General features: G+C 42.6%; 1 protein-coding gene and 1 pseudogene across 1 annotated transcript; one reads left to right on the top strand and one right to left on the bottom strand.

Annotated features, from left to right (window-relative positions):
* Positions 1 to 17,920, top strand: part of LOC139023831 (uncharacterized) — a 97,999-nt pseudogene that overhangs the window by 69,669 nt on the left and 10,410 nt on the right.
* Positions 2,488 to 17,140, bottom strand: LOC111960134 (kelch-like protein 33). Its single transcript, XM_024134942.2, has 4 exons — positions 16,223 to 17,140; positions 5,699 to 6,638; positions 5,404 to 5,574; positions 2,488 to 5,266 (listed from the first exon to the last, which is right to left on the bottom strand). The coding sequence occupies exons 1-4, from the start codon at positions 17,088 to 17,090 to the stop codon at positions 4,744 to 4,746; spliced, it is 2,502 nt and encodes an 833-aa protein (XP_023990710.2). The 5' UTR covers positions 17,091 to 17,140; the 3' UTR covers positions 2,488 to 4,743.

Raw genomic sequence — 17,920 nt, 5'->3', positions numbered from 1 at the left:
TAATTAATATATTTTGTCTCACATATGTCATACCATATCTATGTAAGACAATCACCACAATCATGTATTCAGTTGTATTTTCCACATAAGGCATATACGTTAACACATACAGTACGCCAATACACCACTAACATACAGTACAGTAAGGCAAAACATGCAACATCTTACCAGATTCTTATTTGATTTTTGTACAAATAATCTTCTTCTGCCATACAAGATTCTTATTTGATTATGATCATTTTCCATATGGGGATAAACTAGTAGGTTAATTTCCCAGCCAAGCAGATACAAGTAGTCGAGTCATTTTGGTTGTGAAGTGTTTTATCAAAAATCATTGTTCTTTTTTTTTATAACAAAATGCAATTCAGCACTTGACTGTCTATTGGATCAGCCTGTCACAGACCCTCCCATTCAACACCACCTCATAAGATGAGGAAGTACATTGTTTATGAGGATTGCCTGCTGCAGTTGTTTGAGAGATTTCCAGTTTGCAGCCAAACATGCAACATAGAGAACACCAGCAAAGGGAACATCAAATTTACATTTTAAATTTAAGTCATTTAGCAGACGCGCTTATCCAGAGCGACTTACACGAGTGAGCGCATACATGTTCATACTGGTCCCCCGTGGGAATCAAGCCCACAACCCTGGCGTTGCTAGCCCCATGCTCTACCAACTGAGCCACATGGGACATGTGTGGCTGAACCATTACGCAGACATGCCCTCGCTGTGAGCATTCCTACGAATGGAACAGGGAGGACACTTGAATCAGGTTGGTCACGTTTTACCTGGTCAAAGGTCAAAACAGTTTAGGGTTTTGTCCCAATTCACCTTCATTGCCTAGCTTGGTGGAACCAGCCTGATTACTGCTTTTAGCATTCTATTTCACTTCACATATAACGATATCTGAAGTGAAATACAAAGGTGAACGCAGCAATCAGGTTGGTTCCACCAAGCTAATCATCACCACCATTATAAATGCAATCAGTGCATTGTTTGTGTGTGACCGACCAGTATCTTTGATGATATACGTTGCCATGCCCATCAATGGGGCGCCGGCAAAGACCTTGCCTCCAGCCTCACCTCGTTTGTTCACCAATGGTCGCTGATGGGGAAACCAGAATTAGGTAGGTTTAGTCTGACCTGTTCAAACTTCAATATAGTATATGTTTGTCAGATATCACCTATTCTAACTGCCATTGGTCATAGAACAGTGACTGTGTATGTGTGCACAGATGCATCTACGAAGCCAGCACTTGGAGACTTGCATGATGATGTGATGGAGTCCTGACTGACAGACAGGCTTGACACTGACGTTTCTGAACGGAGAGAGACCTGGCACTCAACATAAACGTTTTACTAGACAACTTTTACCTGTATTGTCTTTTTTTGTTATTGAATTTAATGGTATCCTTCATTATGGGGAGGGGAAAACCCTGTGTCTTCTGCACCAGGATCAGGGAACTCCTGTTGTATACATGACACCAAACAGGAAGGTTTGACCACTCTGACATGTTCACCAAGGTAGCCCCATTACCACCTGACAAAATCCCGATAGGCGCAGTATCTGTATCGGCTGGGAATGACAACGAAAGGTACACAGTGTTATATTAGCAGAACACTGCTTCTATGGTATTATGTAAAGGGTTGTTTATTCCAAATTGACCTGCCACTACATTTGAAAGCCATTAAAACAATTTGTTTAGAATATCTACATAAATTCAGCAATTGCATTCTGCTCATATTACTCTGTAGGCTACTGACCTCCAAGCCAACTCACGTTTGGCACCTGTCATGGCCGCCAGCATTTCTTGAGGTGCAAGCCAAAAAACAAGGCCAAATCAGCTGTTGCAGTTCCCCTTTAACCTTTATATAGTTGTTTTCTAGACGTCTCCTGGTTCTGTATGTTTATAGTGTTCTATGTGTGTTTTCTTTCTTTCCTGCTTCTCAGCTGTAATGCTCTCTTTTTCAGTATGGGTTCCTTTTACTAACACTTCATTTTTCAATTGTTTTTCCCTTTTTGACATGTTTTTTGTTCTATTAGAAATACATCTATATGTATAGTACTATCTAGTATTTGTATTCCTATCTGATTGTATAACATTTAGTGGCCATCGTGGGTACTTCAGATAACCACACCAGGGGCCTCATTTATCAATATTGCATAGAAACTATTCTGAAATACTACTTACAAACTGAATTTAGAATGTTTGTATGCATAAAAAAGTGTTATTTATCAAACAATACTACAAGCATCATACTCACACCTGTAAGAGATAACCATTGATCAATTCCAAATGTTTTTAGCCTCAGTGCTTCTGCACAACTTTGGCTATTTGCATTTCGAAATGCCTCTAATTAACCATGTATGATCAAAATCATCCCGTTAAAGCTCATGGGAATATACAACGCAGTACCATGAAATACAATGGCGCAACAAAAAAAGGGGGACGAGACAGAGGTAATAGTGTCGGAGATTGAGTACAGCATTTATTTGGCTCGCTCAGTTGTGGCTTGACCAGAAAAAATTAAAACATAGGGACAAAGAGAGGACCAAAAAGACAATTCAAGTTGCTTTAGCAATGGCAAATATACTTCAAATGAGTAGGCAACACTCACCAATAAGCCATCCATCCTCAACAGCTCCCTCCTGTAGGTGTATAGGCTAATGTATAGGCTAACAATGCTGTTCTGCAGAATGAACGAGTTGTGCATTCCACCTGGCTACCTTGCCACCACAGTCAGCAGCATATTTTGCGCATCACATAACCTATCATTGTCTCGTTTGTATCTGGGAACCCATTGTTGGCAAAGAAACCCCTCTTGACCTGTTGTGCGGTAGTGTATGAAAATTGTATGGGGGTTCTCAGATACATGGGGGTTCAGCTGTTTGAAGCTGGTGTACAATACTGAACGTAAAATAGGCTAAATCCAAATAAAACACATACAACAGATCTACCGCTTCTTGCATTTACATTTACATGTTAGTCATTTAGCAGAAGCTCTTATCCAGAGCAACTTACAGTAGTGACTTCATACATTTTTTTGTACTTTTTTCTTGGACTTGTTTTCAATGAGAATGACAGATCTATAACTCCCATTTCTATGTGAATTTCATCGGGTTGCCCATACAGTTACATATTGCAGCCTTTATTAGGAAGAGCGTTGGGTGTTGAGCAATAGTATATCCTATACAATTGCGCACACTAGGTTTCCAATCTAAGGCACAAAAACGTGAAAACATGAATTCATTACCTTGATGCTTTGTTTGTTAAATCGAATGAGACCATGCTGTAGATCAATCAGACAACAACAGATGATCAACATCAATTCGCTAGAGATATTAGATTCACTGTGGATCCAGGCACAAATGTTTTCACCTGCATAACGAATGAGACACCAAAATACCTTTCTCGCAAACACCTTTCTTCCAGCAGTTGTTCTATCACATGCACTATCGCAACAGCTGTTCGTCACTTGACTGTCATTTGGATAATTCCTTCCTGGATCAGATGATGATTAAACGTAACTAATCAGCTGGACACCAAATGAGCATCCAACAAGTATAATGCTTAATTACTGAAGAACCATGTTAATGACAGTATCGATTTAGGTTTTAAGTATCAAGTTAAGGTGACTCTTTCCTTAGAAGCATTCCGTTTTGCAATCGCATACATCATTTTGGATTTGTGTGCCCATGAAAACTGTTTCCACCCTGTAACATATGGAGACACGAAATGTTACGTAGTTACCCTGCATTTCTGATATCTTTACACAAAAACTGTCTGACAGCTAGATCTAGTATTCTTACAGGATTCAAGTTAAATGTTTAACTGATTAATTTAACTGATTAATGCTTAATATATGATATAATAACAACTTACACTGCCATAAATGCAAGAACAGAAAAGTAATGTTTTATGTCACACGATTTTGGACAAATGTAGACAAATGTAACATATGTCAACGTTAAGCAAGCTACCTAACTTTATTATTAGCAATGTTAGCTAGTTTATCAAGCTAGCTAAAATCTTATTGGTTGAATAATTTATCCCACTTCAAAGGCAAGTGAACACATTCATGTCAGAGGTATGACTTCCCGCTTCCCAGTTTCTCATTTCTCACGAGGACATGAAGCTAGCCTGAAATTGTAATACCCTTCCTATTTTGTTATAGTAATTCACTTATAGCCTGCACATGGAGAGAAATAAACATGTTTAAGTTGCTTAATTGGTGTCCTTGTGAAAATAGTGATTAAAGAATGGCACATGCTACGTAAAGTGTTAAAACAATATTAACATCCTTCATCCATTGAAATACATGCTTGTAAGATCAATGTTACATTACATAAGTTGGCTATGGCAATTGGTTATAATTTTGGAACTAGCTAATGATAGTTAATTTATTACCCAAGCCCTAGAATGTGACACTAAAGCAGATGCCAAAAAAGCTGTCTAGCTAAATAGCTTGATTTTCACCATCAACTTCTACATCTACATTGAATTTACCTATAGAAAATTAGCAATTCGCCAGCTGGTTCAGTTAGCTGTGAGACAGTAGAGAACATTTATATGTAATTTTATTAATGATCTGAAGCTAAATATTAACAGAAATATAGCTTGGTGTTAGCTAGATGGATGGTATACTCAGTATTCTTAACGTATAAGAATACTGATGGAGTGAGGTGTGGGTCATGTAATGGAATAATATTTAGTGTGGTGTTATAGGATGTATAGTGTTGTTTCATTGTCTCAAGTGTTTGGGCAGGTGGAGCAAACAGGCTCTTATGTCAGTGTTAGGTCCGGGTATCTCGCCGATATTCTCCCATCGTTGGATGGTGGGATCATAGCGATGCACCAGTCTGGTCTCCCTGTATCTCTCTTGGCAGTATCCTCCCAGCACATAGATCTTCCCCTCCAGAACCACAGAGGCTGCTCCAACATGGGAGACGGCCAGGGGCGTGAGGGTACTCCAGGAGTCACTAACAGGGTCGTAGACCTCACAGGCCAGCTGGTCAATAGACGTCATGTTTTCATCAACAGTGACTCCTCCGGCCACATAAAGATGGTTGTTTAAAGTCTCCATGCAGTGATAGGCTCGAGGTTGGCTCATCTCTGCCAGGTAGGTTGTTCCTCTCTCAGGATGGTACAGGAACATGGACACCAGACACTGGTACCTGCAGTCGAACCCCCCTGAGATGAAGACCTCTCCATCCAACAATGTGGCAGCATGGCAACTCAAGGTCATATCCAAGGGTTGGGCAAAGCTAACAGGGAAGGCCACATTTGGTAAAGATAGCAACAAAGAAACAAAGTTTTGCTTAAGTTACATACCATTTCCAATGGAACCATTAACTACCGCAAGTGATTCTGTGTTACCATTCCTACCAAAGAAAAACCTTACCTCCAGGAATCTGTATTTGGACAGTAGCGCTCCACACTACCCAGGTTAGTTTCTGGATCAATGTACCCTCCAATGGCATATATCATCTCGTCCAGAACAACCACAGAAAAATTACACCTTTTCTCCTGCAAGTTGGCCAATCTCTCCCAGCGGTTCTGAAGCGGATCATATCTGAAAGAACACAAAGAATGAGAGATGAAGGAAGAATATAATGTAAAAACATAAATATGTAAAAATATTAATACCTAATTGACTCATTGTTTAGTAGATACAAACCCAAAAGTTCTTATCTCACCTGTAGACCGAGTTTAGAACGCCAAGCATGCCTTTATAATTCTGTCCTCCGAGCACGTACAACTTCCCTGCGACTACAGCCAATTCGTGACTTAACCTTGGTGGCTTTGGCATCTCTCCCAGCAACCTCCACTCAACTGTCTTCACAACGCCTGTGTAGTTCCTCAGAGAGTTCCCAAACCACAGTTCTCGACTGGGGGTTCGCCGGATAAAGTCGGCAGAGATCTGGTCTCCACCCACCAAGACTAGGCTGTCCTTTGGCAGGTAGACCCTGCACGGGGTCTCAGATGCAACGTGATAAGAGCGAAAGTCCTCCAGCATAGTCTGGTAGAGACGTTTTATGTTGCATTCAGTCCACAGTTTTGCAGTTTTAACTTCACTGAACTCCTTGAATGTCATGAGAGGAAAGTGGACGTTCTTCATCAGCTCTTTGGTGAGTTTAATCCTTTCGCTGGGACAGGCCTCGATCCAGACCACCACTGCCTTGAAGACCACAAGCTCAGAGGGCACAAAGAGGGTGTTGCTTTTCAGGTATTTTCTAAGCTTCTTGACTGGCAGGTCTTGGAATTTAGGGGTGGCTGACACATTTTCGAAGTGTCTCAGGATAAAGTCGTTGGCCACTTCAAGGAGTTCCGTTACGCCATAAGCCTCTGCAAAGGATGCCACGTCCAGGCAGGAGTGGGCGTCCATTTCTTGTTTCAGGAAGTCGAGGCACAGCAAGAGGGCGGGCTGGAACTGGAGCTGGAAGGCAATGCAGGTGATCTCAAAGACACGTCCCCAGCTGAGGGGGAGGTACCCGCTGTAGGAGTAGCCAATCAGGGCCTCCAGCTCTGAGGCTTGCAGGAAGGGAAGGGCCACACAGGCCTGCTTGGATTCCTTCATCCCGCTGGTGAACATTCCCCGGAAGTAGTCACTACTGGCAGACAGGAGCACTTTGTGGACTTGAGTCAGGAGAGAGAAGAGGAAATTGAATATTGCTGTTATCATCAGGTAGCTCATATAGACTACTTCCACATCTGGTTTATCATGACTCTTATGAATTCAGATGTAAGACAAAAGGCATAATCTTACAATTTGTTTTGATCACAGACGAGTGCTCAACAATAAACAAAAAAATATACAATTAACATTTCATTTAAATCTTTCTCATTATAAAATCTGATTATTATTATGTTATTATATATTAATATACTAATAATATTTATATATCAACCTATTATTCTTATATACAGTGTTTTTCGTAAGTATATGGAGTAGCCAGCCAAATAGAAAAGTACCGGTGATAGCCCCCAATTTTTTTGCAGCATGAGCTCTATTTTGGTGGCCTCTGGTACATTCTAATGCCTTGATTCCATCCAAAATACACAGCTACATTTTGAATACTTTAATAACTTTACAATGACTGCAATAAAATGACTTTGCAAAAAAAAATCCTGAAAATGTATGAATTCTGTGGGTTGTTAATTGTTTTGGATAACGTCGAAGCCTATACGATCAGGAATACTTTCTAAGTAAGATACATTTTTTTTTTTTTACATGAAACCTTTCTTCTCTTGGAATGTAAGTGATATTTACTGCAAGATATGAATTACCACATTTATTTTTAATTAATAGTTTGGCCTGTCAATCAATCACTGTGGGTGGGAGTTTGAAGTAAAGCGGTAGATTAGCAATCTAGTCAGAAAAAAAGTATAGTCAGTCCTTTGAATTACATTTACTGTGGCGTAAACTAAATCTAGTCTACTATTTCAATGTAGTTTATTTTGGCAAAAAAATGAAGAAAAAAGGTTAAACATGGATTGTCGTGGAAAATTGCGAGATTATGTTATAGTACTTGTAAGATTATATTATAATCGTTGTATTGCATTAGAATGGTTGTTTTATTCGACAGAATAGAATCTGTCGACTATTGTGTGTTCAGTGTTCCACTGAGGATGGGCCTCTATGAGATAGCACTGACAGAGGAGATTTACGATGTCTTTGGCCAATAAAGCCTAAAGAGCATTCCAGATAGTGAGGTAATGTTTTTGTACTATGAAGTACCAGGAACGAGATTAGAACCTCGTCTTAGAGACCAAACTGAACAATCATTTATAGCTAATGCTATCTGCGTATGGGATACTCCTTTCTCAAGTAAAAGGCCCTTTGTGAAGAGTTCCTGAGATCTGTGGTTCGTCATGTAAATTGAGAGGGGTGTATCTTGGCTATAAAAGATCTTTGTATTCTACTGTAGGGACTCTCAGAATTCATTATAGACACCTTTAATAATACCATATAAGTATCATGACATTAGCTTTTATAACCTTCAATCTGTTTTCTTTTATCCTATTTTGGAACAGAACGAGGCTCTCTCTCCAATACTTATTGTTCCTGTAGTGATGATTTGACATCTTCTGCGAATGTTTTATCATCATTTCCCAGCTAGCACAGTGGATCTGGGCCGATTCCGGCTGAGAGTCGGGGCACTCGGCTGAGAGTCAGACTCTGCCGACGTCATGTGGCCGAGTCTGAGTCGCCTTCGGCAGTATTACTAATGGCTAGGATGCGGGGATCGAGTTTGGGCCGATTCCGGTGTGCGTTATCTGGCCCAAATGCATTACTTTGGGCTCGGGCCGATTGGGGCTACTCTCTGGCAGGTGATTACACGAGCTGCTTTATATAATTAACATTTCATTATGTCTTTATTTTTTCCATATTTTCCTCATTGTTTATGTGATCGAAAAAATACAATTAACATTTAAATGAAATTCTTTAAGAGTCCTGTGTAGTATTTTAGTTTTTTGATACTTTGTGCAAGGCAATTGATAAACATTAAAAACTTAGTAGATGGAAGCTTCCGAGTGCCGCAGTGGTTTAAGACACTGCACCGCAGTACGTTTCTACAGATTCAGGTTTGAGACCCGTGCCGGCCGCGACCGGGAGACCCATGAGGTGATGCACAATTGTCCCTGCATCGTACGGGTTAGGGAAGTACTTGTCCCATTGCGCTGTAGCGACTCCTGTGGCGGGCTAGGCACATGCACGCTGACACGGTCACCAGGTGTATGGTGTTTTCTCCGTCACAAATAGCTATTTTGTAGATGGGTATACTTTGTATGTATGAAATGTTATAATAGTCATGTTTAAAAAGACTATATCGGGTAATTTTGTATACCTTTATTTAAATTTGCATCGGGCTGCTTCTGGGGGGATTCTGGTAAGATGCAGGCAAATTCGAATCAATTCTGGTAGACGGAAATGGCCCGATGTACTTGGGCCGATTCTGGGTAGTCATTAATTTTGATTCCGGGCCGAGTCCGACACCCAATTCCGTGCCGGTTCAATCAATTCCGGTCCCTGATGGCCCAGAGGGCCGCTTCTGGGCCGCTTCCTCATTGCTAGCTGGGTTATCTGCAGATGATTGCCAAAAAGCAGTAGCAGCCTACCAGTATGCAAATTAGGCAGCCAAATGAAAGTCACCAATGTGATCGGTTCCAGTCACCTAAAAGATTTGTTCAGACAGAGTCCTTAATTCACAAACAACCCTACCCATTACTAGGCTACACTGACAAGTCACTTTAGTGGTCAGTGCTAAGTCTCGACATGGGCTTAGAATCTAAGGAAAACACAAACAAGATATTTTGTTTACTTGTCCAATGCAATACCATTTATTCAGTCAGTTCGACACCTTTTATAAACTAATCAACACAAGCTGTTCGGTCGTCAATCGAAGTACAGTAAATTACCTATGCAGCCGACTTCGTGGCTGGCTATATAGGCCTATAAAACACGCTAAATCAAATAAATGAATGTTCCACAAAACAACACATGAGTAGATTTCAACTCATCGTCACCACTTACATTACAACAGACGTGTAAATTCACTCCTCCGTGAAAATAAATTTGACAGCAGCCAACCACAACGCACAGCCAACCACAGAGCACAAAAATAATACAGGTACTGAGAGGCAGGACAGACAGCAGACTGACAAACCAGCAGGGTTTCCCTGTCGCTCACTTAGATAAATCCAGGGGCGCAACATTGGAATTAGAAGTGGGGGGACATGATTATTTTTTTAAATCCAGTTGGATAAACACTCTAAACAGCCTACACGACCGCTTCGATGTGTCCGCATGGTCCTAAAGCACACCGTTGCCTCGTTTTGTATCACATTCCAATGATAAAAATGCAATTTCAGAATGTGGGGGGGGACATTTCCCACAGTCTCCAGTGAAAGTTGTGCCCCTGAATAGATCACTACAAGATGCATAGCCTATCTTTCATTCTAGCGGGAGAATAGAGCCCCACAGTGGTGTCATAATACCAATAAAACCTAGCGGTCAAACAGGGAAATGTTTCCAATCGTTTTTCCACTGTTCACTTTTCTTATAGGGGATTTTAGAAACACTTAAAAATAAGGGCTGTTTTTCGTGTACAATCGTGGCCGAAAGTTTTGAGAATGACACAAATATTAATATCCACAAAGTTAGCTGCTTCAGTGTCTTTAGATATTTTTGTCAGATGTTACTATGGAATACTGAAGTACAATTACAAGCATTTCATAAGTGTCAAAGGCATTTATTGACAATTACATGAAGTTGATGCAAAGAGTCAATATTTGCAGTGTTGACCCTTCATTGTCAAGACCTTCTGCAATCCGCCTTGGCATGTCAATTAACTTCTGGGCCACATCCTGACTGACGGCAGCCCATTCTTGCATAATCAATGCTTGGAGTTAGTCAGAATTTGTGTGTTTTTGTTTGTCCATCCACCTCTTGAGGATTGACCACAAGTTCTCAATAGGATTAAGGTCTGGGGAGTTTCCTGGCCATGGACTCAAAATATCGATGTTTTGTTCCCCGAGCCACTTAGTTACCACTTTTGACAAGTTGCGCCATCATGCTGGAAAAGTCATTGTTCGTCACCAAACTGTTCCTGTATGGTTGGGAGAAGTTGCTCTCGGAGGATGTGTTGGTACCATTCTTTATTCATGGCTGTGTTCTTAGGCAAAATTGTGAGTGAGCCCACTCCCTTGGCTGAGAAGCAACCCCACACATGAATGGTTCCAGGATGTTTTACTGTTGGCATGACACAGGACTGATTGTAGCGCTCACCTTGTCTTCTACGGACAAGCTTTTTTCCGGATGCCCGAAACAATCGGAAAAGGGATTCATCAGAGAAAATGACTTTACCCCAGTCCTCAGCAGTCCATTCCCTGTACCTTTATGCAGAATATCAGTCTGTCCCTGATGTTTTTCCTGGAGAGAAGTGGCTTCTTTGCAGCCCATCTTGACACCAGGCCATTCTCCAAAAGTCTTTGCCTCACTGTGCTTACAGATGCACTCACACCTGCCTGCTGCCATTCCTGAGCAAGCTCTGTACTGGTGGTGCCCCGATCCCGCAGCTGAATCAACTTCAGGAGACGGTCCTGGCACTTGCTGGACTTTATTGGGCGCCCTGAAGCCTTCTTCACAACAATTGAACCGCTCTCCTTGAAGTTCTTGATGATGCGATAAATGGTTGATTTAGGTGCAATCTTACTGGCAGCAATATCCTTGCCTGTGAAAACCTTTTTGTGCAAAGCAATGATGACGGCACGTGTTTCCTTGCAGGTAACCATGGATGACAGAGGAAGAACAATGATTCCAAGCACCACCCTCCTTTTCCAGTCTGTTATTCAAACTCAATCAGCATGACAGAGTGATCTCCAGCCTTGTCCTCATCAACACTCACACCTGTGTTAACGAGAGAATCACTGACATGATGTCATCTGGTCCTTTTGTGGCAGGGATGAAATGCATTGGAAATGTTTTGGGGGGATTCAGTACATTTGCATGGCAAAGAGGGACTTGCAATTAATTGCAATTCATCTGATCACTCTTCATAACATTTTGGAGTATATGCAAATTGCCATCATAGAAACGGATGCAGCAGACTTTGTGAAAATTAATATTTGTGTCATTCTCAAAACTTTTGGCCACAACTGTAGGCTTACCCTGACTTGACATTTTTATGACCATGTAAATCTCTATCATACAAGTTGACTTTTATTAATATATTCAGCTCTATTTACTCTCAGATTCAAAAATTATAATTAGCATCAAAGTAGACATCATGCAAGACTATAAATCCCTGCAAGCTCCTGCACGTCATCTCTAGTGGACACATTTGCTTAAAGGTATTGTGTCAATTTCAAACCGGCACAAGACAATTCACAGAATTGAAATGTTGTCAATGTATTAATTACTACATTTAGCTAACATTAGATAGTTCATCCACGACTGCTCTGCCGACATAATTCCGTCCGTTGTGCCCTCAACCGGCCTTTGCCGGACGTCGGTGAAGAAGCTTCTACTAGCCTCGGCCTGCTAACTTTTTGAACTCCATGTCTCCCGCTTGCTAGCGTAATAACGACTTCCTAGCGGCTTCCCTGTTTCATCTATTGCCGTTCACTGGACCCTATGATCACTTGGCTACATAGCTGATGCCTGCTGGACTGTTCATTAATCACGGTACTCCATTTTGTTTATTTTGTTTATCTGTCAGCCGCAGCCTCGAACTCAGGCCCTGTGTGTAGTTAACTGACCCTCTGCCCATTCATCGCCATTTTACCTGTTGTTGTCTTAGCTGATTAGCTGTTGTTGTCTTAGCTAGCTCTCCCAATCAACACCTGTGATTGCTTTATGCCTCGGTTTATGTCTCTCCCTAATGTCAATATGCCTTGTATACTGTTGTTTAGGATAGTAATCATTGTTTTAGTTTACTGTAGAGCCCCTAGTCCCAGTCAACATGACTCAGATACCTCTTTTGTCCCACCCCCCACACATGCGGTGACCTCACCCAGCATAACTAGTGCGTCCAGAGATGCAACCTCTCTTATCATCACTCAATGTCTAGGTTTACCTCCACTGTACCCGCACCCTACCATACTGTCTGTACATTATGCTCTGAATCTATCCTATCACACCCAGAAATCTGCTCCTTTTATTCTCTGTCCCCAACGCAGTAGACGACCAGTTTTGATAGCCTTTAGCCGTACCCTCATCCTACTCCTCCTCTGTTCCTCAGGTGATGTAGAGGTTAACCCAGGCCCTGTGTGTCCCCAGGCGCTCTCATTTGTTGACTTCTGTAACCGTAAAAGCCTTGGTTTCATGCATGTTAACAGCCTCCTCCCTAAGTTTGTTTTACTCACTGCTTTAGCACACTCCACCAACCCTGATATCCTTGCTGTGTCTGAATCCTGGCTTAGGAAGGACACCAAAAATATCCGTCAAGATAGAACTGCCAAAGGGGGAGGAGATGCAATCTACTGCAGAGATAGCCTGCAAAGTTCTGTCATGCTTTCCAGGTCTTGCCCAAACAGTTCGAGATTCAAATTTTAAAAATGAATCTCTCCAGAAATAAGTCTCTCACTGTTTCCGCCTGTTACAGACCCCCCTCAGCTCTCAACTGTGCCCTGGACACAGTATGTGAATTGACTGCCCCCCATCTATCTTCAGAGTTTGTTCTGTTAGGTGACCTAAACTGGGATATGCTTATCACCCCGGCCATCCTACAATCTAAGCTAGATGCCCTCAATCTCACACAAATGATCAAGGAACCCACCAGGTACAACCCTAAATCCGCAAACATGGGCACCCTCATAGATATTATCCTGACCAACTTGCCCTCCAAATACACCTCTGCTGTTTTCAATCAGGATCTCACCGATCAATGCCTCATTAACTGCATCCGCTATGGGTCCGCGGTCAAACGACCACACCTCATCACTGTCAAACGCTCCCTAAACCACTTCTTGCGAGCAGGCCTTTCTAATCGACCTGGCCCGGGTATCCTGGAAGGATATTGACCTCATCCCGTCAGTAGAGGATGCCTTGTCGTTCTTTAAAAGTAATTTCCTCACCATCTTAAATAAACATGCCCCTTTCAAAAAATGTATAACTAAGAACAGATATAGCCCTTGGTTCACTCCAGACCTGACTGCCCTCGACCAGCACAAAAACATCCTGTGGCGGACTGCACTTGCATCGAATAGTCCCCGCGATATGCAACTTTTCAGGGAAGTCAAGAGCAGTCAGTTAGGAAAGCAAAGGCGGGCTTTTTCAAACAGAAATTTGAATCCTGTAGCTCTAACTCCCCAAAATTTTGGGACACAGTAAAGTCCATGGAGAATAAGAGCACCTCCTCCCAGCTGCCCACTCCACTGAGGCTAGTAAACACTGTCACAACCGATAAATCCACAATAATCGAGCATTTCAAGAAGCATTTCTCTATTGCTGGCCATGCTTTCCTCCTGGCTACACCAACCCCGGCCAACAGCTCCGCACTCCCTGCAGCAACTTGCACAGAAGCTACTTGCCCAAGCCTCCCCAGCTTCTCCTTCACCCAAATCTAGATAGCAGATGTTCTTAAAGAGCTGCAAAGCCTGTACCCATACAAATGAGCTGGGCTAGACAATCTGGACCCTCTCTTTCTAAAATTATCCGCCGCCATTGTTGCAATCCCTATTACCAGTCTGTTCAACCTCTCTTTCGTATTGTCCGAGTTGGTCACGGGTGCACCTCAGCCACGTTCAAGGTACTAAACGATATCATAACCGCCATCGATAAAAGACAGTACTGTGCAGCCGTCTTCATCGACCTGGCCAAGGCTTTCGACTCTGTCAATCACCATATTCTTATTGGCAGACTCAACAGCCTTGGTTTCTCAAATGACTGCCTCGCCTGGTTCACCAACTACTTCTCAGATAGAGTTCAGTGTGTCAAATCGGAGGGCCTGTTGTCCGGACCTCTGGCAGTCTCTATGGGGGTGCCACAGGGTTTAATTATCGGCCTGACTCTTTTCTCTGTATATTTCAACGATGTCGCTCTTGCTGCGGGTGATTCCTTGATCCACCTCTACGCAGATGGAACCATTCTTTATACTTCCCCCCCCCTTCGTTGGACAATGTGTTAACAATCCTCCAAACGAGCTTCAATGCCTTACAACACTCCTTCCGTGGCCTCCAACTGCTCTTAAACGCTAGTAAAACTAAATGCATGCTCTTCAACCGATCACTGCCCGCACCCGCCCGACTAGCATCACTACTCTGGAGGTGTCACGCGGGACTAGGTGGGTGCAGGAATCAGACGCAGAGAGAGTTCCACTGGGGTATAGTGCTCTTAACTAAGGCACACACAAAATATAAGCCCAACAATACAGGGCACGGACATACAACATGACAACCCAAAAACCACAGGGTGTCAAGTGTAAGAAAAGAAAATCCACCTCAGCCTACAATGCACACACGTAACAAATAAAGACAAAACAAACAGACAAACGAAAAAGGGATCGGTGGCGGCTAGTAGGACGGTGACGACGACCGCCGAGAACCGCCCGAACAGGCAGGGGAGCCAACTTCGGCGGAAGTCGTGACAGGAGGATTCTGACTTAGAATATGTGGACAACTACAAATAGCTAGGTATCTGGCTAGACTGTAAACTCTCCTTCCAGACTCATATTAAACATCTCCAATACAAAATTAAGTCTAGAATCGGCTTCCTATTTCGCAACAAAGCCTCTTTCACTCACGCTGCCAAACATACCCTCATAAAACTGACTATCCTACCGATCCTCGACTTCGGCGATGTCATTTACAAAATAGCCTCCAACACTCTACTCAGCAAACTGCATCCAGTTATCACAGTGCCATCCTTTTTGTCACTGAAGCCCCATATACCACCCACCACTGTGACCTGTGTGCTCTCGTCAGCTGGCCCTCGCTACATATTCTTTGCCAGACCCACTGGCTCCAGGTCATCTTTAAGTCTTTGCTAGGTAAAGCTCCACCTTATCTCAGCTCACTGGTCACCATAACAACACCCACCCGTAGCACGCACTCCAGCAGGTATATCTCAGTGGTCATCCCCAAAGCCAACACCTCCTTTGGCAGCCGTTCCTTCCACTTCTCTGCTGCCAATGACTGGAACGAATTGCAAAAATTGCTGAAGTTGGAGACTATATCTCCCTCACTATCTTTTGGCATCTGTAAATAGCCCATCCAACTACCTACCTCATCCCCACATTGTTTTTATTAACTTTTTTGCTATTTTGCACACCAGTATTTCTACTTTCACATTATCATCTGCACATCTATCACTCCAGTGTTAATTTGCTAAATTGTAACTACTTCACTATTATGGCCTATCTATTGCCTTACCTCCTTACACCATTTGCACACACTGTATATAAACTTTTTCTATTGTGTTATTGACTGTACGTTTGTTTATTCCATGTGTATCTCTGTGTTGTTATTTGTTGCACTGCTTTGCTTTATCTTGGCCAGGTCGCAGTTGTAAATGAGAACTTGTTCTCAACTGACCTACCTGGTTAAATAAAGGTTAAATAATTTTTTAAAATAAAAATATGTTCAAAAACAACATTATTACCATCATAAGCATGCATGGGTTATTTAGCTTGATCCAGGACGAGCCCCTATAAATAAATAGTCTCCTCTATCATTCTACAGTACATAGTCGTGATGTATTTTGACTTCAGTCTACTCACCATGGAATGACGTTCCTCCAACCTCCAGCTCCACATCACAGCCCACTCTCTCTGCCCACAGCTCTCTGATGGACTGAAGACTGACCTTCATCTGTTCTTCAGCAGAGATCTTCTTCTCTCCTGCCTTCTTCTCTACTCCCTTCTTCATCTTCTCCTCCTCTTCACTGCAGAGTTCTAGAACTCTGGGGACCCCTAGTGTTGTAGCTGCAGTCTGTATCTGGGCCAGTGTGTGTCTGTTCAGTGCTGCTAACGCTCCAGTGTAGGCAAACTCCAGCACCCCTGCCAGCCCCACACACCCCACCTCAGGACCCAGACTGATGGATATCTCTGTCTGTATATACATGTCAACATCTCTCCTCTCGTTCTCCTCATCCCTCTCTTGCAGTCTCTGGTGTACGAGGGAGCTTACAGCAGCCATGACAGGGGAGTGCGCGTGGAGACGCTGCCCATCCTCAGTGCTCAGAGTCAGGTCAGTGAGGAGAGAGGAGTCCCTGAGCTGCTGCAGGGTTTGGAACATTTCTCTTGTATAGGAGTCTCTGCCGTATACCCTTATTGAATCCACATCCTCTATTCCACCTTTCTGCCCTCCAACAACTGTCCACTCTTCTTTCACTTCTTGAAGCTCATCCTCCTCTTCTTCAGTTGTCTCTCTCTTTAGATGTATTTGACTGTTTTCCTCCCTTCTAAATGCTTCATCATCTTTATCTTCTTCTTCTGTGTTCACCTGATCCCCACAATCCTTTTCTTTCACTTCTCCTTCACACTCGTCTCCATCTCGACCTATATTGTGCTTATCCCCCCTAAATTCTTCATCTTGCCTCCATAGAGCCTCCAAACCCTTCTGGAAACATGGTCCAGATAAAGCCATCGCTTCCAACAGCAACAGTCTTTATCTCAACAAATGTCCAACACTGCCTACCTACACATACAGCTTACTATTATATCAATTTAATTTAATTTTATAAAAAACGCTACACAAATCTGTTGCCACACTAAAAAAGCTCTCAGCTATAGCTATCTGACTGACTGTGTGTGATCTTAGTGCAGTTTTCTCTTCCCCACTCTCTACAGGGTCAGGTATCTACGTTGTCTCCTCCTTCCCTTCCCTCTTCTTGTGTGTTCTAACTCCTGTTTGACAGAACCATTTATAAATCCCCACTCAACCAGACAAGCTGCTATATATAAACCCCTGAAGTCATACAGATCAGACCTCAAAGTAAACACTAAATAATTGTCTCTGTTTCTGGTCCATGTTCTCATCCCTCAAAGTTTTCCCACGGTAGGGACTAATAATAACAATTTTCATTTCATTTTTGGATTCAGAGTAGCAAACAGTATGTCCCCAATTTTACCATGCAATACGTTTATGTTTATGTTAGGGATGGAGATGTGTCTTACAATGACCTACACTGACTCCATTTATTGTATGCCCATAACATTTTCTCATCATTCATTATTTCCTGACTTGTTTTCTCAAATAATTGCTCTATGTTTGTATTCATTTCTCTGTAGTTTGTACTGTGTAATACACTTGAAGCAGAGAAGGTCAAGAACCTGGAACCGTAAAAAGGGGAATGTTCTAAGCTTGGAGCCTGTTCGAGCTCCTCGAATCCCAAGGCTTCTTTCTCCCAGACCTTGGATGCCACCTCCCAGTGCATGTGACTAGGGGATCAGTTGGGTTATGGCATGCTTAGAGGG

Source organism: Salvelinus sp. IW2-2015, linkage group LG37, assembly GCF_002910315.2.
Source record: "Salvelinus sp. IW2-2015 linkage group LG37, ASM291031v2, whole genome shotgun sequence".
Taxonomy (NCBI): Eukaryota; Metazoa; Chordata; class Actinopteri; order Salmoniformes; family Salmonidae; genus Salvelinus; species Salvelinus sp. IW2-2015.
Note: the sequence above shows the minus strand (reverse complement) of the source record. Positions and strands in the feature narration are given on the sequence as shown.

Bases quoted from the DNA above. Each gene is read 5' to 3' on its own strand.
- LOC111960134 (XM_024134942.2), bottom strand. From the start codon at position 17,090: ATGGCTTTATCTGGACCATGTTTCCAGAAGGGTTTGGAGGCTCTATGG. The intron at 6,639-16,222 runs GTGAGTAGACTG...TCCTGACTCAAG, and splicing joins TGGAGGAACGTCATTCCATG to TCCACAAAGTGCTCCTGTCT. The intron at 5,267-5,403 runs GTAAGGTTTTTC...CTTCCCTGTTAG, and splicing joins CCAAATACAGATTCCTGGAG to CTTTGCCCAACCCTTGGATA.